The sequence below is a fragment of the Equus przewalskii genome, chromosome 29, assembly GCF_037783145.1.
Source record: "Equus przewalskii isolate Varuska chromosome 29, EquPr2, whole genome shotgun sequence".
In the NCBI taxonomy this organism is placed as follows: Eukaryota; Metazoa; Chordata; class Mammalia; order Perissodactyla; family Equidae; genus Equus; species Equus przewalskii.
The window spans coordinates 8,216,248-8,235,275 of NC_091859.1; the positions used below are offsets into that span (position 1 = coordinate 8,216,248).

Sequence of the window (19,028 nt, forward strand, 5' to 3'; positions counted from 1 at the left end):
TTCTGAGTTTAGATTTGGTAAAAACATAAAAGCTGTGTGTCATGCCTTAACATTGGTGAAATATTGGTGTATAATGCATAGAAAGCTGTAGCTATTAGGATGCTGTTGTAACCAGGAGGCTGGTGTGCTAGGTAGTCATTGTAATTTCCATGAAGGTGTAGCCTGAGTTGAATGAGAGGATATGGAGCAAAACCCAAAATATATGTTCTTGCCTTGGTCTAGTGTTACCCAATGTGTTCAGTTTTTGCCTAATAATAAAAACAGGTAACATGTTTACAAACCTTATTATGTGCCTGGCACTGTTCTTGGTGCTTTACTTATCCCATTTCATTTAATAACAATTCCGAGGCAGCTAATGTTTTTCCATTTTATAGATTGGGAAACTGAGGCTGAGCAAGTTAAATAATTTCTTAAGGTTATAAGACTGTGTGAAGAAGAGTTGAAGTCACTATACACTTTCAGTGAGTGTCAGAGATGATTTCACTGGAGCCAAAGCAGGAAGAGTTTGGTGCCCAGTAATTTTGGTGGTTGTGTTAGAGTTAGGAAGTTGGAAGCAATATGGCAGAAGAGAGAATGAGACTTGCTGACTTGGGGGAATCAAGGTCAGAGATTGTTGTGAGTCTAAGTTTGAGGACTGAGGCAAGGGCAAAAAGAGGAGATTGTGCAGTGAGGATAAAAGCTGCAAGGAATGAGAGCAGGAGACAATGAACTTGGAGTCACAGTGTGGGGCAAGGAGTTTAGAAAGGAGTCTCTAAGTGGGAAGAGTGTGTGGGAGTTCTTTTATTTAGCATGAGGCAGGTTTGCCTGTTAAAAGAAAAAGTAGAGGGATGGAAAATGCGGAAAGAAAACTTTACATGAGGGAAGGAGAGCAGAATCTGCCGAGATGGGACTTTCTAATTGAAGTCACATTCCATCCCCTCCCGTTTCTTTGAATCCTTCACTCTTTCCAGTGTTTCTAACATCATCTGCTGCTCAACCGGACAGTCATGTGGCAAATTTTGACAGTGTGTATTCTTCTGGTGAACACTAGAAAAATGCTATTGGAAAGGACATTGAATCAGACCATACACTAAATTGGCATTGAGTTGGAATAAAAATCCATAATTGATTAGTTTTAGCAATCTACAATTATTTGCAACTAAGCTATATTGACCTTTAAAAGTCTTAAGGTTTTTATCTGGGTTGCTTAGGTGAATATAAATCTTTTTATTGTCAATTTTCTATGTTTGAGGCAGTATACTGGAATCTTTGTTTACATTGTTTTAATTTATTATCATAACTGCACAATGAAGTAGGTACCATTGTTCTCATTTTACAGAAGAGTAAAATGAGGCACTAAGAGGTTAGGAAACTTACTTCAGAATTAGTAACAGTAGAATCAGGACTCTAATCCAAGTCTGTTTGATTCCATAATTCATGCTCTTAACCCTACTCTGTAGTGCCTCGGGATCTGTAAAAGGATATATTTAAATGTTCTATGAACTTCAAGTGTCCATTCCTTGGGGACTGAGGGTGACACACTCATGCTGCTGCAGTAGAAGCTTCTGTGGATGGTGTCTTCACAGATGGGGCTGCAGGCAGGGGAGACATGACTGTCTGTTGGTACCTCAGGCCCAGGCGTTTTCTCCAGACCCATCTACACTTGCAAGTACTTCTGCAGGCAAAGCAGTCAGTTAATCCAAAGATTAGACTCTGGTCAGGCTCTTTCCTAAGTAGGGTAGGGAGGCAGGAGAAGAACTGTGGTTAGAGGGGATAAAGAGCTTGTCAAAGTCATGTGCAAAACCAAACCAAACCTTGAAGTCAGGTCTTCTAACTCCAACCCCACAGGAGCCCCTCTCTGCCTCACGGAGATTTTGCCTCAATAATCCAAGGAAACATCGAGTCAGCACTTTCCAATTTCTGTATTTGTAGCTGTTTTCCAGGTTTTCTAATTTGCATGTTTGGCTTGAATTCAATAATTTAACCCTCTTGAATTCTTATTTCTTTCTTTCAAAGTTTGAAGCAACTTCTCCAAGATATTTTTTCCATGAAGGTATTAATTGGGGTGAGAGCAAAATAAAAGGTCAGTGCTGCACCTATGGTTTTGTATTTGCTTTCCTTTTGGGGGATATATTGAGTCAAGTCTTTATGACTTCATGTCATACATGGAGGAACCTGAGCCAGGGTGGTGATAATACTTAGTGATAGTTGAAGTTCAGCTCATATAGAAATTTGAGTTATATTTGAAAATAAGCAGGGTTAAATACTTAGACAAAGCTGATAACTACATAACCAGGAAAGATATCACTGGGTATCAGAAACCTATTTCTGTATCAATTACTTGCTTTTTGATTCCTTCACATCTTTATTTTTGCTTACCAATTTCCCATTTCCATTAAGCAGAATGCTGATGGTAGTGTGAAATTTAATTTGAGGTTTTTTTTGCATTTAAAATAGCAAGGCTCTTGATGAGTTTTGGCTTGATCCTTATTTTCAGGAGAATAAACAGAGCTGTCAATAAAGTTTTGAAGGAGATATATTTGTTTATCTAAATATTTAGATGTTTATTCATTGGAAAAACGTGAGATTGTGATCTAAGATAAAATTTTAAAACTGTATTTAAGTTTATGTAAAGCATCACTTCTGACCTACATTTACGATTAAAGTTGAAACCATTCATTTTTCCTCAGGTAGGATTCCTTAGAGAATTGTACGTCTTGCAACATAAAGAGATATTTTAGATCAATGGATCTTAAGGTGGAAGGTTAATAGCATTATCTAATCCTTGTCTTTGGCAAAACTATCATTAAATTATTACAGTTAGATACATGTCTTCCATGACCTTAACATATTCCAGAGAGGTCCAATCTTTAGTAATACTTTATAGTCACTCAAAGACGTCACCATAGTTCTCTTGCGTTACTTAAATCCTTCCTGCATGAGTTTTGCCAGTTGCTTCTTGTCCTCTCCTTATTAGAGGAAAATTTTTCACTGTGATTCATTTGCATTTTGAAAACTTGTTCAGGAGCTCAGTGTTTTTTGCTTCCTCTTTTCAACATAATCCTTTGGGGCAATTTTTCTCTTCATGAAAGAAAGAATATTTTTGGTGACAACCAGCTGTGACTTTGTCTTCTGCCCCATTAAAATTAAGTATGGGTCAGAAAGCATGCGTCATTTGTAATTAAGCCCGAGGATTAATACACAAACTTTGAATGAAGTGTTTAATCATTCTCTTTGAAAATGGAGTTTCCTTTTGGGTTTTATACTTTGTCTGATCCCTCGAAATAATGATGGACGTATTCTATAATACAGCACTTGCTCCTGGAGAAGGAGTCTATTGGACGTGCAGCCGGTGCCAAACTCCATCAACGGAATCATCTGCAGCTTGCGTATTTCTGGTTCTCATCATCTGGGACAGGGATTCCTTACATGGGAACTTGACCTTTCAATTGCTTGAAGGAGGCTAACCTTTGCTCTCAGGGTAGTTTGAGATGTGAAAGCCTGTCTTTCTTGTTTCACTGCACACATAATGAAATGAACTAGATAGAGACTTGACCAGTTTAATTCTTTAGCTCATCAAAGGCAAAAGGCCCAGGGTTCTGTTTGAGTTAGTAGTGGTCACAGTTAGTACAAGCTAAATCTTGACATATTATGTTTATAAGAACGGATGCACGCCAGAAGATAATTTATTTTTTGTCCCTCAGGTTCTTGTCCTCATGAATGCCTTAACGGAGCTTTCTGTTCTAAGACTGGTACATGTGACTGTCAAATATTTCAGGCGCTTGGGACAAGGTGCCAGATTGGTGAGTTTCAGGGATGCTTACGAGAGAATTATGAGATGCCGAAGAGAACATTAAGGCATAATTTGGTATATTAGTGTTCATCCATTGGGAGTTGGAACGATCATATTGTATATTACCTAAAGTGGCCACAATTCATTCCCAGTGATGTAGAAACAATGTAAGAAAATAGATATGCCCACTCTATTTCCCTTCTCACTCATCTCTATTGTTTCCTCAAGCACTATTTCTTCAAGAGTTTTTTTCTACTTTATGTTGTACTAGCCCATTAAAACCAGTTTCTCTTTCGCTTGTCTTTTACTTTATAAATTAGAGTTGCTATTTGGAGCCACTCCTTCCCTTTAACTTTGAATTAATTATACGTTCTGTACATAAAATAGAAATAGTATTGAGAGCTCTTCAAGGGGAGGGGCTTCTAAAAATATTTTTATCCACAGTGTCTACGAAAGGATCCTATAATTACCAAAACATATTCATTTATTTAATAAGTATTCCTAGATCCACTAGATCTCAGGCTAGGCACTGGGGATCCAGTAGTGAATGATGTAGACGTGTTCCTGCCCTCCTGGAGATTACAGTCTACAGGAGGCTACCAACACACAGCAGACACACATTCGTTATACTTACAATGTATGCTGTCAAGGAAAGTACAAGATTCTCTGAAAATATGCAACAGAGATAAAACATGCTGTCAGAGAAAGCTGCCTGAATAATGAACTCTGTATTTTTTTCCTGAAAAGGCCAAAGTTCGCTGAAGCTAATAAATCTAAGTAAAATTTACAAAAAAAAAGATACCTTGATTATGCCTTATCTTTATGCTCCCTACAGAGTGTATTAAAATATTTTACACATATTAAGTGCTAAGTAAAAGTTATTGATTTCCATATCATTCTAAACGGAAGGGTCCAGAAAATCAAAATAGAATAGAGACCTATCCTCAAAGGAGGAGAGAGACATGAAGACAACAGGAGATGTGTTGTGTGACTTAAGGCAAACATTGCTTGAAATCTGGCCAGTTTGAGGTCATGAATTCCTAAGTTCCAGCACACTTTGGATGACTAATGCCCCCCATCCCCAAGTCCCAGGCATGTAAACATGAGTTCTTTTGTCATGATTATTTTTCTTGTGGATATTAAGAAATTTTTGAAAGAATTGCAAGGACTGGGACACTGTAATGCTGCCTGTGCAAATTTTAGGACACTCAGTGGTGACATTTCTTTCTCCTCTGAGCCATTATATTTTCTTTGTCACTATTACCTCCTTTTACTGTATCGTGTTCCCTACTTCCCTTCTTCCAGAGTCTTCCTTACGAAGCAAAAATTAAGGAAGTTTCTAACATAAATCCTTTCTTCAAAACAACTTGGAGACCATGTTTTATCTTCAGGGGAGTTGAGTAGTTTTGAGAGCAACTAGTAATTTTATGTTAGTGATTTCTTCCTGTGATATTGACCACTGAAGAAGAAAATATTTATTTTAATGAAAATTAGAATCACCTTCTATGACTGAACCTTGCCAGGCACAGATGTAATTTATTTTATTCTACTAAATATTATCCTATTTCTTTCCAGTGCCAAACATGGGCAGTGGCAGAGATGGGATTTGCAAAACCTGGGGACAGTACCACTTTGAAACTTTTGATGGCATCTACTACTATTTCCCAGGAAACTGTTCTTACATTTTTGCAAAGGACTGTGGTAATTTGGAGCCTCAGTACACTGTATGGGTAGGTGATCCTAGAGCATCATTAACCTAAAAAATTATTTCTGCAAAGTCTGTATTTTTAAAGTACTGGAAAATATGTAATAATCATAGCATAAATATTTAGGGCCCTGACTGCAAAAGGAGTGGGGTTGGTTTTTAATAGGATGGACCAAATTTGCAGTTATATTGAGAATAGTTCTATTGAGATGGGGCCTAGAACTGGGAGAAGGGTTTGGATCCATATGGGAGGGACTTATAGGCAATGCCAAAATGTCTATATCATGGGTGTCTTAGGATCAACTCTAATTGATATCTCCATTCTTCGGGTTTTATTTGAACATTTTGAAGAAAGAGTGGTTTCAGGCACCATCCAGATTACTCTTACGTGCTTCCTTTGACACTTCCACTGTGATGCCCATCTGTATTAATTTTTTAAAACGGCACCGCTCAGTATGAACCAGAGATTGGCTTTTATGAAATGGAGTACATGAGCGCAGACTAGAGGATGTGGAGAGAGGGAGCTGATTGCGAGCTACATTGACACTATATGACTGAACTCAGAGAGTTAATTCTCAGTTGCAGATTCTTGACTCAAAAGGATTCTTAGGAGACACCCCCAAATGCAAGCTGCAGCGTAGCTCTAGTTGAAGTAAGGTAATCTGGGACCTCTTTCCCTACCTACTCTCGTCCCCTGAATTTCCAGGTATCTCAAAGCACAATCAAGAAACTGCTGTGCTGTCCTGTTCAAAAGCTGAAACTCTCCCTAGCCCTCGTTTGTTTGAATCTGTTTTCTCTTTCCCTTCTAAATTACGACGGAGTTGCCTGAATTTTCCTCTTCTCCTTGGTGAGGCAAATATTAAAAATAGACACAAGCTTTTTTTTTTTTTATTGAGATTATGACAGTTTACAACCTTGTGAAATTTCAGTTGTACATTATTGTTAGTCATGTAGTAGGTACACCCCTTCACCCTTTGTGCCCTCCCCCCACCCCACTTTCCCCCCGTAACCACTGATCAGTTCTCTTTGTCTATATGTTAACTTTCACCTATGAGTGGAGTCATACAGAGTTTGTCTTTCTCTGTCTGGCTTATTTCACTTAACATAATACCCTCAAGGTCCATCAAAGTTGTTGCGAATGGGATGATTTTGTCCTTTTTTATGGCTGAGTAGTATTCCATTGTATATATATACCATATCTTCTTTATCCAATCATCAGTTGCTGGGCACTTAGGTTGGTTCCACATCTTGGCTGTTGTAAATAATGCTGCAATGAACATAGGGGTGCATGGGACTTTTGGAATTGCTGATTTCAGGTTCTTAGGATAGATACCCAGTAGTGGGATGGCTGGGTCATAAGGTATTTCTATGTTTAACTTTTTGAGAAATCTCCATACTGTTTTCCGTAGTGGCTGCACCAGTTTGCATTCCCACCAACAGTGTATGAGGGTTCCTTTTTCTCCACAACCTCTCCAACGTTTGTCACTCTTGGTTTTGGATATTTTTGTCATTCTAACATGTGTAAGGTGATATCTTAGTGTAGTTTTGATTTGCATTTCCCCGATGATTAGTGGTGATGACCATCTTTTCATGTGTCTATTGTCCATCCTTATATCTTCTTTGGAGAAGACACTGAAGCTTTTTGATAGCAACAAATCCTTGTGACGCAGAAAGGAAATGAAGTCTATTGAAAATTAACTTCTGAGGCATAAGGATACAAATTCAGAGGTCTCTGTAGGTGGGGGAGTTAGTGGGATGTGTCTTGAGGACGACAGGGCTCCTGTTCTCAGTCACCTACTATCCTTTACTCCTCCACTCTGTCACTGGGCTTATCACTCAAACACCTTCTCACTCCCTCATTGAACGTTCTTGTTCAGTGGCTCACCCTTTTGAGGATTAAGGTGTCAACTAGATAATCTGTCCTTTGAGATAGGACACAATGCTGAACTGTGCTTCCAGAGTTCAAAGATATTGTTTCTACTTGGCCCTGTTTCGGCTTGTGGAATTTTCTTCGAAGTCAACAAATCCATTTATTTTAAATGTCATCTTTCCCCTGATTATGGCAGTAGTTCACTTCTTTTCTAGAAAATTTGAAAAATTCAGAGAAGACTAAAAAATAATATTAGAATTACGTCAAGAGTTTCCCTTGCTAATGGCTTCACATATTCTGCAGTTTTTCCTCTGGACTTTATACGCATTTATAATATTGAACTCATACTATGTATAATTTTCTATCCTATATTTTCACCTAATATTGTATCAAGAACTTTCTTCCATGTCAGGTATTGACGAACACAAATTTTGTTTTCTGTATTTTTTCCGACTTAGAGAATACTCAAATTATTTCGTTATGACCTGTTTTAGAAATAGATTAAAAATATTTTCAATATTTAAAAAATATTTTAATAAACATATTTATACATATATCCTTTTTTATACTCCTGATTGTTTTTCCTTCTTTAAATTCAATTTTATCTTTGTGAAAATAATACATGTACATAGTTTAAAAGATTTCATCACAGCATATGAAGCAAAAAAATAGTCCCCGCTTTCTTTCACTCCCTACTCCAGCTTAAATCTGGCTTCCCAAAGGCAGTTACTTTAACTTTTTTAGCTGTTTCTTCTGGCTTTTATCTTTCATGTCAAAATATGCTATCATTTCTTTATTTTTCAACAGTAGGTCTTGTTCATTCACTTCCTACTATGGAAAATAGGGACTCTTCTCAGCAACATCATCCTTCCTGTCCCTAACTCACACACACACACCCACAGACACACACACACACAGACACACACACAGAGACACACACACAGACACACACACACAGACACACACACACACACTCTCTCTCTCTTTCCTTCCCTCCTCCTAATAGAGTTACTATCATCATTGTGGGTTAAACTGTATGTGGTTTTTACATTATTGTCATTTACGTATTGTACATATCTGAACAATATTCCTATAAATATTGTTTATAGCTGAGCCCAATAGGTTATTTTATTTCTCTTCTTTGTACATTTTTATAGAGTTAAGTTATCCCACTTTTTGTTTGCTGCATTTTCTACACTCCAATCATTATTTTTTCACCTCCAAACTCCCCATCTCTATATCACTCTTCTCAGTGTGGCAGATACATTAGGCAACCTCTCAGTTTCTCTCTCCCACTCTGAGACGTCCATTCCTCAATTCATTCTCCTACTCTGGTCGAAACTGGTTGCTTTTGAGCCTCCCATGGGATTTCTTTTCACCAGCCTCCTGGAGAATTTCATTCTTCTCTCTCCTGTGTTGGTTCCCCTGTTTCTTGGGTCCTGTGAAATGTCTCTTGATCCTTGAACTTTGTTCATACTTGAGAGATAGGCTCTAAAAGCTTTTTGGATGCTCTGAACATGTGGACAGTGCTTGGCTACTGGAAAAGGAAGACACTTTCCTAGAAGGAGTGTATTGAGGGAGAGTTTTGAATCTTGACTGTAATTTGGAAATCACTTTCAGAATTCTGAAATTCAACGCCTTGTGATCTCTGATTATTTTGCAGACAGCCTTTTTTTCTTTCTCTCTCTCTTCAGAAACTTTTAGATCTTTTCTTTATCCCCAGAGTTCTGAGATATTATAATTATGTGTTTTTTTTCACCGTACTAAGTACTTGATGGGCCCTTTCTGGCTTTACAAATCCTTTAGTTCTGGAATAATACTTCTTCTTTTCTCTTTTTGGTGAGGAAGATTGGTTCAGAGCTAACATCTGTGCCAATCTTCCTCTATTTTGTATGCGGGATGCTGCCACAGCATGGTTTTATGAGCAGTGTGTAGATCTGCACCCGGGATCCAAACCTGTGAACCACTGGCCACCAAAGTGGAACTTAATCACCACACCCCAGGGCCGGCACAGTGGAATAATGCTTATTAATTTCCTCTCTTCCTCCCTCTTTTTCAGAAATACTGTTATTCAGATATTTGAGCTGCTGAACTGAGCAATTGATTCCTTAATTTTCTTGTTGATTCATCTCTCTTTTCCATTTTTTAATTTTTTGTTCTACATTTTGGGGGATTTCTTTCCAACTCTCAGATATTTATCCTCCAACCATTCTATTTCAGTTATAAGTTTCTCCTATCATATTGTCAATATCCAGTCATTTGCTTTTATTTCTTGAATTTCAATTTTTTCAAATTGAGGTAATAATAGTTTATAACATTGTGAAATTTCAGTTGTACATTATTATTTGTCAGTCATTATATAAATGTGCCCCTTCATCTCTTGTGTCATCCCCCCCCAAACCCCTTTCTCCTGGTAGCCACTAAACTGTTCTCTTTGTCTGTGTGTTTGTTTATCTTCCACATATGAGTGAAATCATACCGTGTCTTTCTCTGTTTGGTTTATTTCTCTTAATGTAATAACCTCAAGGTCCATCCATGTTGCAAATGGGATGATTTTATCTTTTTTATGGCTGAGTAGTATTCCATTGTGTATATATATATATATATACCACATCTTCTTTATCTAGTCATCAGTCGATGGGCACTTGGGTTGCTTCCACATCTTGGCTATTGTGAATAATGCTGTAGTGAGCATAGGCATGCATAAGTCTCTTTGAATTGTTGATTTCAAGTTCTTTGGTAAATCTACTGGTAAATACCCAGTAGTAGGATGGCTGGGTCATGTGGTGTTTCCATTTTTAATTCTTTGAGAAATCTCCATACTGTTTTCCATAGTGGCTGTACCAGTTTGCATTCCCACCAGGAGCGTAGGAGGGTTCCCTTTTCTCCACAACCTCACCAACATTTATTTTTTGTCTTGGTGATTATACCCATTCTAACAGGTGCAAGATGATATCTCATTGTAGTTTTGACTTGGATTTCCCTGATGATTAGTGATGTTGAACATCTTTTCACGTTCCTGTTGGCCATCTGTATATCTTCTTTGGAAAAATGTCTGTTCATATCCTCTGCCCACTTTTTGATCAGGTTGTTTTTTTGTTGTTCAGTTGTGTGAGTTCTTTATATATTATGGAGATTAACCCCTTGTCGGATATACGATTTGCAAATAATTTCTCCCAGTTGGTGGGTTGTCTTTTCATTTTGATCCTGGTTTCCTTCACCTTGCAGAAGGTGTTTAGTCTGATGAAGTCCTATTTGTTTATTTTTTCCTATATCTCCCTTGTCCGGGTAGACATGGTATTCAAAAAGATCCTTTTAAGACCAATGTCAAAGAAGAACTGCCTATATTTTCTTCTAGGAGTTTTATGATTTCAGGTCTTACCTTCAAGCCTTTGATCCATTTTGACTTTATTTTTGTGTGTGGCAAAAGATAATGGTTACTTTCCTTCTTTTGCATGTGGCTATCCAGTTTTCCCAACACCATTTATTGAACAGACTCCCTTTTCTCCATTGTACATGCTGAGCTCCTTTGTCTAAGATTAGCTGTCCATAGATGTGTGGTTTTATTTCTAGGCTTTCAGTTCAGTTCCATTGAGCTGTGTGTCTGCTTTAGCACCAGTATCATGCTGTTTTGATTACTATACCTTTGTAATATACTTTAAAGTCAAGGATTGTGATGCATCCAGCTTTGTTCTTTTTCCTCAGGATTGCTTTTTGGCTATTTGGGGTCTTTTTTTGCCCCACTTGAATTTTAGGATTCTTTACTTGATTTCAACAAAGAATGTGATTGGGATTCTGGTTGAGATTGCACGAAATCTGTAGATTGCTTTAGGTAGTGTGAACATTTTAACTATGTTTATTCTTCCAATCCATGTGCATGGAATATCCTTCCATTTCTTTATGCCATCTTCAATTTCTTTCAGTAATGTGCTATAGTTTTCATTGTATAGGTCTTTCACCTCCTTGGTTAAATTTATTCCTAGACATTTTATTCTTTTTGTTGCAATTGTAAACGGGATTGTATTCCTGAGGTCTCTTTCTGTTGGTTCGTTATTAGAGTATAGAAATGCAACTGATTTTTGTAAGTTGATTTTGTACCCTGCAACTTTGCTGTAGTTGTTGATTATTTCTAATAGTTTTCCAATGGACTCTTCAGGGTTTTCTATATATAAAATCATGTCATCTGCAAACAGCGAGAATTTCACTTCTTCATTGCCTATTTGGATTCTTTTTATTTCTTTTTCTTGCCTAATTGCTCTGGCCAAAACCTCCAGTACTATTTTGAATAAGAGTGTTGAGGGTGGGCACGCTTGTCTTATTCCTGTTCTCAAAGGGATTGCTTTCATTTTGTCCCCATTGAGTATGATGTTGGCTGTGGGTTTGTCATATATGGCCTTTATTATGTTGAAGTTGCTTTCCTTCTATACCAATTTTATTGAGAGTCTTTATCATAAATGGATGTTGGATCTTGTCAAATGCTTTCTCTGCATCTATTGAGATGATCATGTGGTTTTTGTTTCTTATTTTGTTAATGTGGTGTATCACATTGATTGATTTGCTGATGTTGAACCATCCCTGTGACCTCGGTATAAATCCCACTTGATCATGGTGTATGATCTTTTTAATGTATTGCTGTATTCGGTTTGTCAATATTTTGTTGAGGATTTTTGCATCTATGTTCACCAGCGATATTGGCCTGTAATTTTCCTTCTTTGCGTTGTCCTCCTCTGGCTTTGGTATCAGGGTGATGTTGGCCTTGTAGAATGTGTTAGGAAGTGCCCCATCTTCCTCAATTTTTTGAAATAGTTTGAGAAGGATAGGTAGAAAATCTTCTTTGAATTTTTGGTAGAATTCTCCAGAGAAATTGTCTGTTCCTGAACTTTCATTTTTTGGGAGGTTTTTGATTCCTTTTTCAATCTCTTTATGTGTGATTGATCTATTCAGATTCTCTATGTCTTCCAGTTTTGGAAGGTTGTAAGAGTATAAGGATTTGTCCATTTCTTCTAGATTATCCAATTAGTTGGCATATAGTCTTTCATAGTATTCTCGTATAATTTTTTGTATTTCTGTAGTGTCCATTGTAATTTCTCCCCTTTCATTGCTGATTTTATTTATTTGAGCCTTCTCTCTTTTTTTTCTTAGTGTGCCTGGCCAAGAGTTTGCCAATTTTGTTTCTCTTCTCAAAGAACCAGCTCTTTGTTTCATTGATCCTTTACACTTTCTTTTTTGTTCAATTTCATTTATTTCTGCCTTAACTTTTATTATTTCCCTTCTTCTGCTGAGTTTGGGTTTTGTTTGTTCTTCTTTTTCTGATTCTGTTAGGTGTAGTTTAAGATTGCTTATTTGCGATTTTTCTTGTTTGTTAATGTGGGCCTGTATTGCTGTGAATTTTCCTCTTAGGACTGATTTTACTGCATCTCATATGAGTTGGTATGGTTTTTTTCATTTTCTTTTGTCTCCAGATATTTTTTGACTCCTCCTTTAATTTCTTCAATGATCCATTGGATGTTCTGTAGTATGTTGTTTAGTCTCCACATGTTTGTCCCTTTCCCAGCTTTTTTCTTGTAGTTGATTTCTAGTTTCATAGCATTATGGTCACAAAAGATGCTTGATATGATTACAATCTTCTTAAATTTATTGAGGCTTGCTTTGTTTCCCAACATATGGTCTATGCTTTAGAATATTCCATGTGCTCTTGAGAAGAATGTGTATTCTGTTGTTTTTGGATGGAGCATTCTATATATATCCATAAAGTCCTTCTGATCTAGTTTTTTGTTTAATTCCACTATTTCCATGTTGACTTTTTGTCTTGATGATCTATCCATTGATTTAAGTGGGGTGTTGAGGTCTCCTACTATTATTGTGTTGTTGTTAATATCTCCTTTTAGGTTTGTTAATAGTTGCCTCAAGTATTTTGGTGCTCCTGTGTTAGGTACATAAATATTTATAAATGTTATGTCTTCTTGGTGGAGTGTCTCTTTTATCATTGTATACTGCCCCTCTTTGTCTCTCTTTGCCTGCTTTATCTTGAAGTCTACTTTGTCTGATCTAAGTGTGGCAATGCCTGCTTTCTATTGTTTGCTATTAGCTTGGAGTATCATCTTCCATCCCTTCACTCTGAGCCTGTGTTTGTCTTTGGAGTTGAGATGTATTTTTTGGAGACAGTGTGTTGTTGGGTGTTGTTTTTTAATTCATCCTGCCACTATGTATATTTTGATTAGATAATTCAATCCATGTACCTTTAGAGTGATTATTGATATATGAGGGCTTAATGCTCCCATCTTACTGCTCGTTTTCTGGTTATTCTGCATTTCCTTTGTTTCTTGCCCTGTGTATTTCAGACTAGTCATTTTCTATGCTGGTCTTCTTAGTTTTCTCCTTATTTATCATTTGTGTCTCTGCTCTAATTATTTGTTTAGTGGTTACCATTAGGTTTGTGTAAAAAATCTCATAGATCAGATAGTCCATTTTCTGATAGCTTCTGACTTCCTTAGACTAAGCTGATTCCATCCCTTTCCTCTTCCCCTTCTAAGTTATTATTGTCATATCTTATTCCACCTTGTGTTGTGAGTTTGTGGTTAAAATGAAAAGATTACATTTATTTTGATGTTTTCCTTCTCTTTATCTTTAATGTTATAATTAAGTGTTTACTGACCTGTTCTGATAGAGAGCTGCAATTTTCTGGTTTTGCCTGCCTATTTGTCTCCTTGATCAGGGCTTTGTAGCCCCTTTCCCATTTTTTTTTTTCAGGTATGAGGGCATTCTTGAGAATTTCTTGTATGGGGGTCTTGTGGTGATGAACTCTCTTAGCTTTTGTTTATCTGGGAAAGTTTTTATTTCTCCATCATATCTGAAGGATATTTTCACTGGCTAGAGTATTCCTGGCTGAAAATTTTTGTCTTTCAGAATTTTGAATATATCATTCTGCTCTCTCCTAGCTTGTGAGATTTCTACTGAGAAATCCACTGAAAGCCTGATAGGGGGTCCTTTATTTTCTTCTGCCTTACTTATTTTCTTCTGCCTTGCTGCCCTTCATATTTTTTCTTTGTCATTGGCTTTTGCCAGCTTTAATACTATATGCCTTGGAGAAGGTCTTTTTACATTGATATAGTTAGGAGATCTATTGGCTTCTTTCACTTGCATTTCCAGCTTCTTATCCAGGTTTGGGGAGTTTGCTACTATTATTTCTTTGAACAAGTTTACTGCTCCATTCTCCTTCTCTTCTCCAACTGGAATGCCTATAATCCTATATTGCATTTCCTAGTTGAGTTGGATATTTCTTGGAGAATTTCTTCATTTCTTTTAGTCTTAGTTCTCTCTCCTCCTCCATCTGAAGCATTTCTATATTTCTGTCCTCTAAATTGCTAATTTGGTCCTCCATAATATTAGCTCTATTGTTTAGGGAGTTCAGACTTTTCTTTATCTCATCCATTGTGTTTTTCATCTCCAACATTTCTGATTGATTCTTCTTTATAGTTTCAATCTCTTTTGTGAAGAAGTTCATGGTTTCATTGAACTGTCTTTCTGTATTTTCTTGTAACTCATTGAATTTTTTATGATAGCTATTTTGAATTCTCTGTCATTTAGATTATAAATTTCTGTGCCTTCAAGGTTGATTTCTGTGTGCTTCTCATTTCCCTTCTTATCTGAGGGTTTAATATATTTTTTCATACTGCTAGATGGCATGGATTTGTGTCCCTGCATAGTGGTAGTATCTGGTCACAGCTTTCACTTGCTGCCACTGGGTGGTGGTCAGGAGCTATGTATTCTGAGCCCGCCACGATCTGCAGCTCCCTTGCTCCAGCTGCTCACTGCTTTTCCCTGTGTGTAGTGCTCTGGCCGAATGCTGGACTGGAGTCCTGGGTGGAGGAGGGGCACCTTCTTTTGCCTGTGTGATCCCCCAAGCTGCTGACTGCTTTTCTGTCTGTATGTGCTCTGGCTGACCGCTGAGCTGGAGCACCAGGAGGGTGGAGGCATGCTTTCTTTTGGCTGTGTGATTCCAGGGACATTCTCACTGGGCCCTTGCTATCTGCTCTTCTGGGGTTCTAGCTTGATGAAGACACCCTGTGATAGCTAAATTACCTCTGTGTGGGGCTTTCCCATGGGCTGTAAGGGAACTTGGAGAGCAATGGTGTTCCCATGGAGGGCTGTCCCTGCCCCCCTTCCTCTCAGAGCTGCACACAGTCCCGTGGTCACTGCCATTTGAGAGGAAGAGAAGATTCACCTTACCTCCTTCCACTTCCTCTGGGGGATCCAGCCTCTCCACCTTCAGACATATGGCTGGGTAGGTCTCTCAGACTGCTTTCGTGTCATGTGAACGTCCTCTTTGGTGTATGAATGTCCTTTTCATTATATCTGAGAGGGGAGAGTCTAAGGGGAGAGCTCACTCAGCCATGATGCTGACATCATTGTCTTCTTGAATTTTATTTTTAACAGCATTTTATTTTTGTCTCATGAATGGCATCTACTCACTTTTCTCTCTGAAGATATTAATTATGGATTTTTGGAAGCTTATTTTTCTGAATGGTTTTTGATTCCTTTGATCTCCTTTCTTTTGTTTATTTATTGGGTGTCTAGCACTCACATTGCAGGCTTTTATCAAATGATCCTTGAATTTTTGGTGACATTTGAGAATTAGGCTCTAAAAGCTCTTTAGAAGCTTTGAACATATGGATGGGGGCTTGCTTGTTTGGTGGGAGACTCAACAGGGAGCCTCTGGATACGTTAGATAAGCCCCAAATAGCAGTATTTGCTTGTCCTCTCTCAATTTTGTTTCCCCAGAGAAAAATCCTCTGCTATCCTGCCTTGGGTCAGGTACATGGATTCCTGGATGCTGAGAACATTTTAGGCATACTGCTATTTTAGGCTTTTGCATTTTTTATTCCCTGTGCATAGAGTGGTCTTCTACATACCCATTTGACTGGCTCTTACACCTCCTTCATCTTTACTAGAGAGTTTCCCCTCTCTGTGAGGCTTTTCTTGGTCACTCAATCTAAAATTGTCCCCTAAACCTTGACACACACTCTCTGTCCCTTTTCTCTGCTTAATGTTTCTCCTTCATGTCATCTGCATAGTATATATTTTAGCTATATTTAGTTATATTTAGCTAGCTGTCTTCCTTTAATAGAATATAAGATTCATAAGGGCAGGTATTTTTATCTGTTTTGTTGACTGCTACATCCTCAGAATCTAGAACAGTGCCTGGTACATAATAAGTGATCAATAAAATTTGCTGATTAATCATTAAATTAATATACATTACATTCTTTCAGTATTAAAGGTCTATCTTATCATTGGCTATTTTTCTTATCACCTTTATGCTTAGAAAGTTCTTTTCCTTCTATATAAGTTATCTATATTTTCTTTCAGTTATTTTATGGTTTCATTGTGTATATTTTACTTTTTGGACCTTTTGAAATTAATTTTGGAATAGAATAAGAGAATGTAACATTCCTCTCCTCCTTTCTTCTTTTCCTCCTCTTCTCTCGTCTTCTTTTCTTCCTTGCTTTTTTTTTACTTTTTGCTAGTAAACTAATTTTCTCATCAATTTTTTGAGAAATAATCTCTCTTCCCTAAAGTGTCTGTGAAATTTTATTTTTTGTGAAGTTATAGCCACTTTTGCAACCTTTGCATACTGCTCTATGTAGAACACCATTTGGAGCTCTATTTCATGATTCTCTAACAGGTTATGGTCATGAAAATTACAAGTGTATTTCTTTGTGGTGCTCTACTGTGTTCCTACCAGAACTAAGTTTTTCCAATACATACCATATAGTTTTAGAATATTAACATCCACCATGTAAAGATTCGGATCATTTAAAAAATATGTTGAATTAACTTATATGTTATGAGGTTAATTCTATTGTTAAATTTTTGAGGTAAATATTTTTTTTCTCTTGAAAATCCTAAATGTAATTATAGTTTTGTAAAGCGTTAGGGACTAACAGTGCTACAGAACCACAGATGTACACTGTGAATTTAGTAACTAAATGAAAGCATACGTACATGCTGTTGTTGGTTCCTATGCTGTCTTTTGTTTTTCTCCTTTTAAGGTTCATAATAGTCCTAAGTGCCATGGTTCAGTGTATTATTGTTATCGGTCAATCAGCTTGTTCTTTTCAGACCAAGAGGAAATTCGAATTTATGGGCATGAAATAAAAAAGGATGGAATCAGGTAAGATATGATAAATGATATAATGAAAACAACACCATGCAGTAATAGAATTTCCAAACATCTCACACTGGAAGCATATTGTGGAGAGTGGGAAGACAGGATTTCTTCTTCTACAGCAACCTTAAAGTTGTGTCATCCAGACATCAAAATGTCAGGAGGCTCCAAGGCCAGCCAGGTGGCCAGGAATCTCACCAGCTTAAACTTCCTAGTGTTTGTGCAGGAGACAAATCTGTTTACACAGGTGGAGATAAGATCATCTTACCTTTTTTTAAAAGAAATCTTCATAAGAGAAATCTTCATAGTTAGACTCTTCAATTATTTTTGCCCACTTTCTTAAATGTTTTCTTTCCTTCTTTCTTTTTTTTTTAAGCAGAAACTTAAAAATAAAACTAAACTTCTGGAGGTCCTTTCCAAATCCATGTAACTGAAGTTTGGATGTCATTTGAGATTTTCCATTAGTGTTCTGACAAAAATTCAGAGCCAATGAAAGACCAGCCTTCTTGAATACATCAGAGAGGAACCCATTTCTGCCCTCCTAGCTAACAAGAATAAGACCTGAGAGATTTTGGGAAGAAGATGTTTATTTATTTTTCAGAAAGTTTTATACATTTTAAACTAAGAATACTGTGGAATAATCCACCTTCCAATCTAAATGATTACAGAGATACTCAATTTTAAATATTTCTTGGCTGAGTTATGCCAGGAAAAGTAAATTGTGGGATGGAACCATTCCCTTCATCATTCAGAATTCACCAGCAAGTGTTTGAACCAAGATGATTCTTTCCAGCGCAATGGTCTTACCAACCTATGTGCTTTGTTCTCAGTTTAGATTCCTCAAGAGGCAGCAGGTGACAGCAGAAGGGCGTTGGAGGAAGCACCAGGGGAGCCGGGCGCCGGCAGCCCCGAGCAGCCCCTCTGCTTCTCTGGGGCCTATTTTCTTAATTAATTGGGTTCTGTACTTCTCATTTTCTTATAAAAGAAAGCTCAGCCATTTGAATGGGAAGATAATGCATTTACATATTTGTTTCTTGAAGCTGAATTTAAATAGTAATTTAGAACTCTTTATATGGGATTTTTGGTAACATCACGGGCACTTTAAAAAAATTATTATGTTTTATAAAACAAAAATGTCATTCAAGTAGATTTTCAAGAGTACTAACCCTTTGTTAAATCTAGGACATAATATTTAAATTTTAATTGAGAAAATATTTCTTTGAGGATTTCAACTTGTATGATACAAAGAGGATGGTTTTCTTATTATTCAGCTTATAGTAATGCCCTACCTGGCCTAGGGCCTAACCCATAGGAGGGGCTGGAGAAATGTTTGCCAAAATGCAATCAAATGTGTGAGGCTCTGCCTGTGGTCCTCTCTGGACTTCAGTTCTCTCTCCTATGAAGTGAAGGGTTTGGGTGAACCCATGAGTAATTTTCAGCATTACTCTGTGAATTCATTTTAGATGGCATTATTAATGTTTCCTGCATAGGTTGCAGGGAGTTCTTAAATTTG

General features: G+C 37.2%; 1 protein-coding gene across 5 annotated transcripts in view; it reads left to right on the forward strand.

The window, feature by feature from the left end:
• The window catches only part of OTOGL (otogelin like), a 172,905-nt gene that overhangs the window by 35,249 nt on the left and 118,628 nt on the right, over positions 1-19,028 (forward strand). For 4 of the 5 annotated variants that reach the window (XR_011534854.1, XR_011534856.1, XM_070600665.1 and 1 more), the window contains 4 exons: positions 1,996-2,062; positions 3,684-3,782; positions 5,348-5,502; positions 17,400-17,521. Coding sequence is in view for 3 of the 5 variants with exons in the window: in XM_070600665.1 (XP_070456766.1) it covers positions 1,996-2,062; positions 3,684-3,782; positions 5,348-5,502; positions 17,400-17,521 (443 nt within the window). In the remaining 2 variants the exon portion in view is untranslated. Of the gene's footprint in view, positions 1-1,995; positions 2,063-3,683; positions 3,783-5,347; positions 5,503-17,399; positions 17,522-19,028 lie in introns of those variants that run through there. The other variant, XM_070600666.1, reaches the window with a different exon arrangement.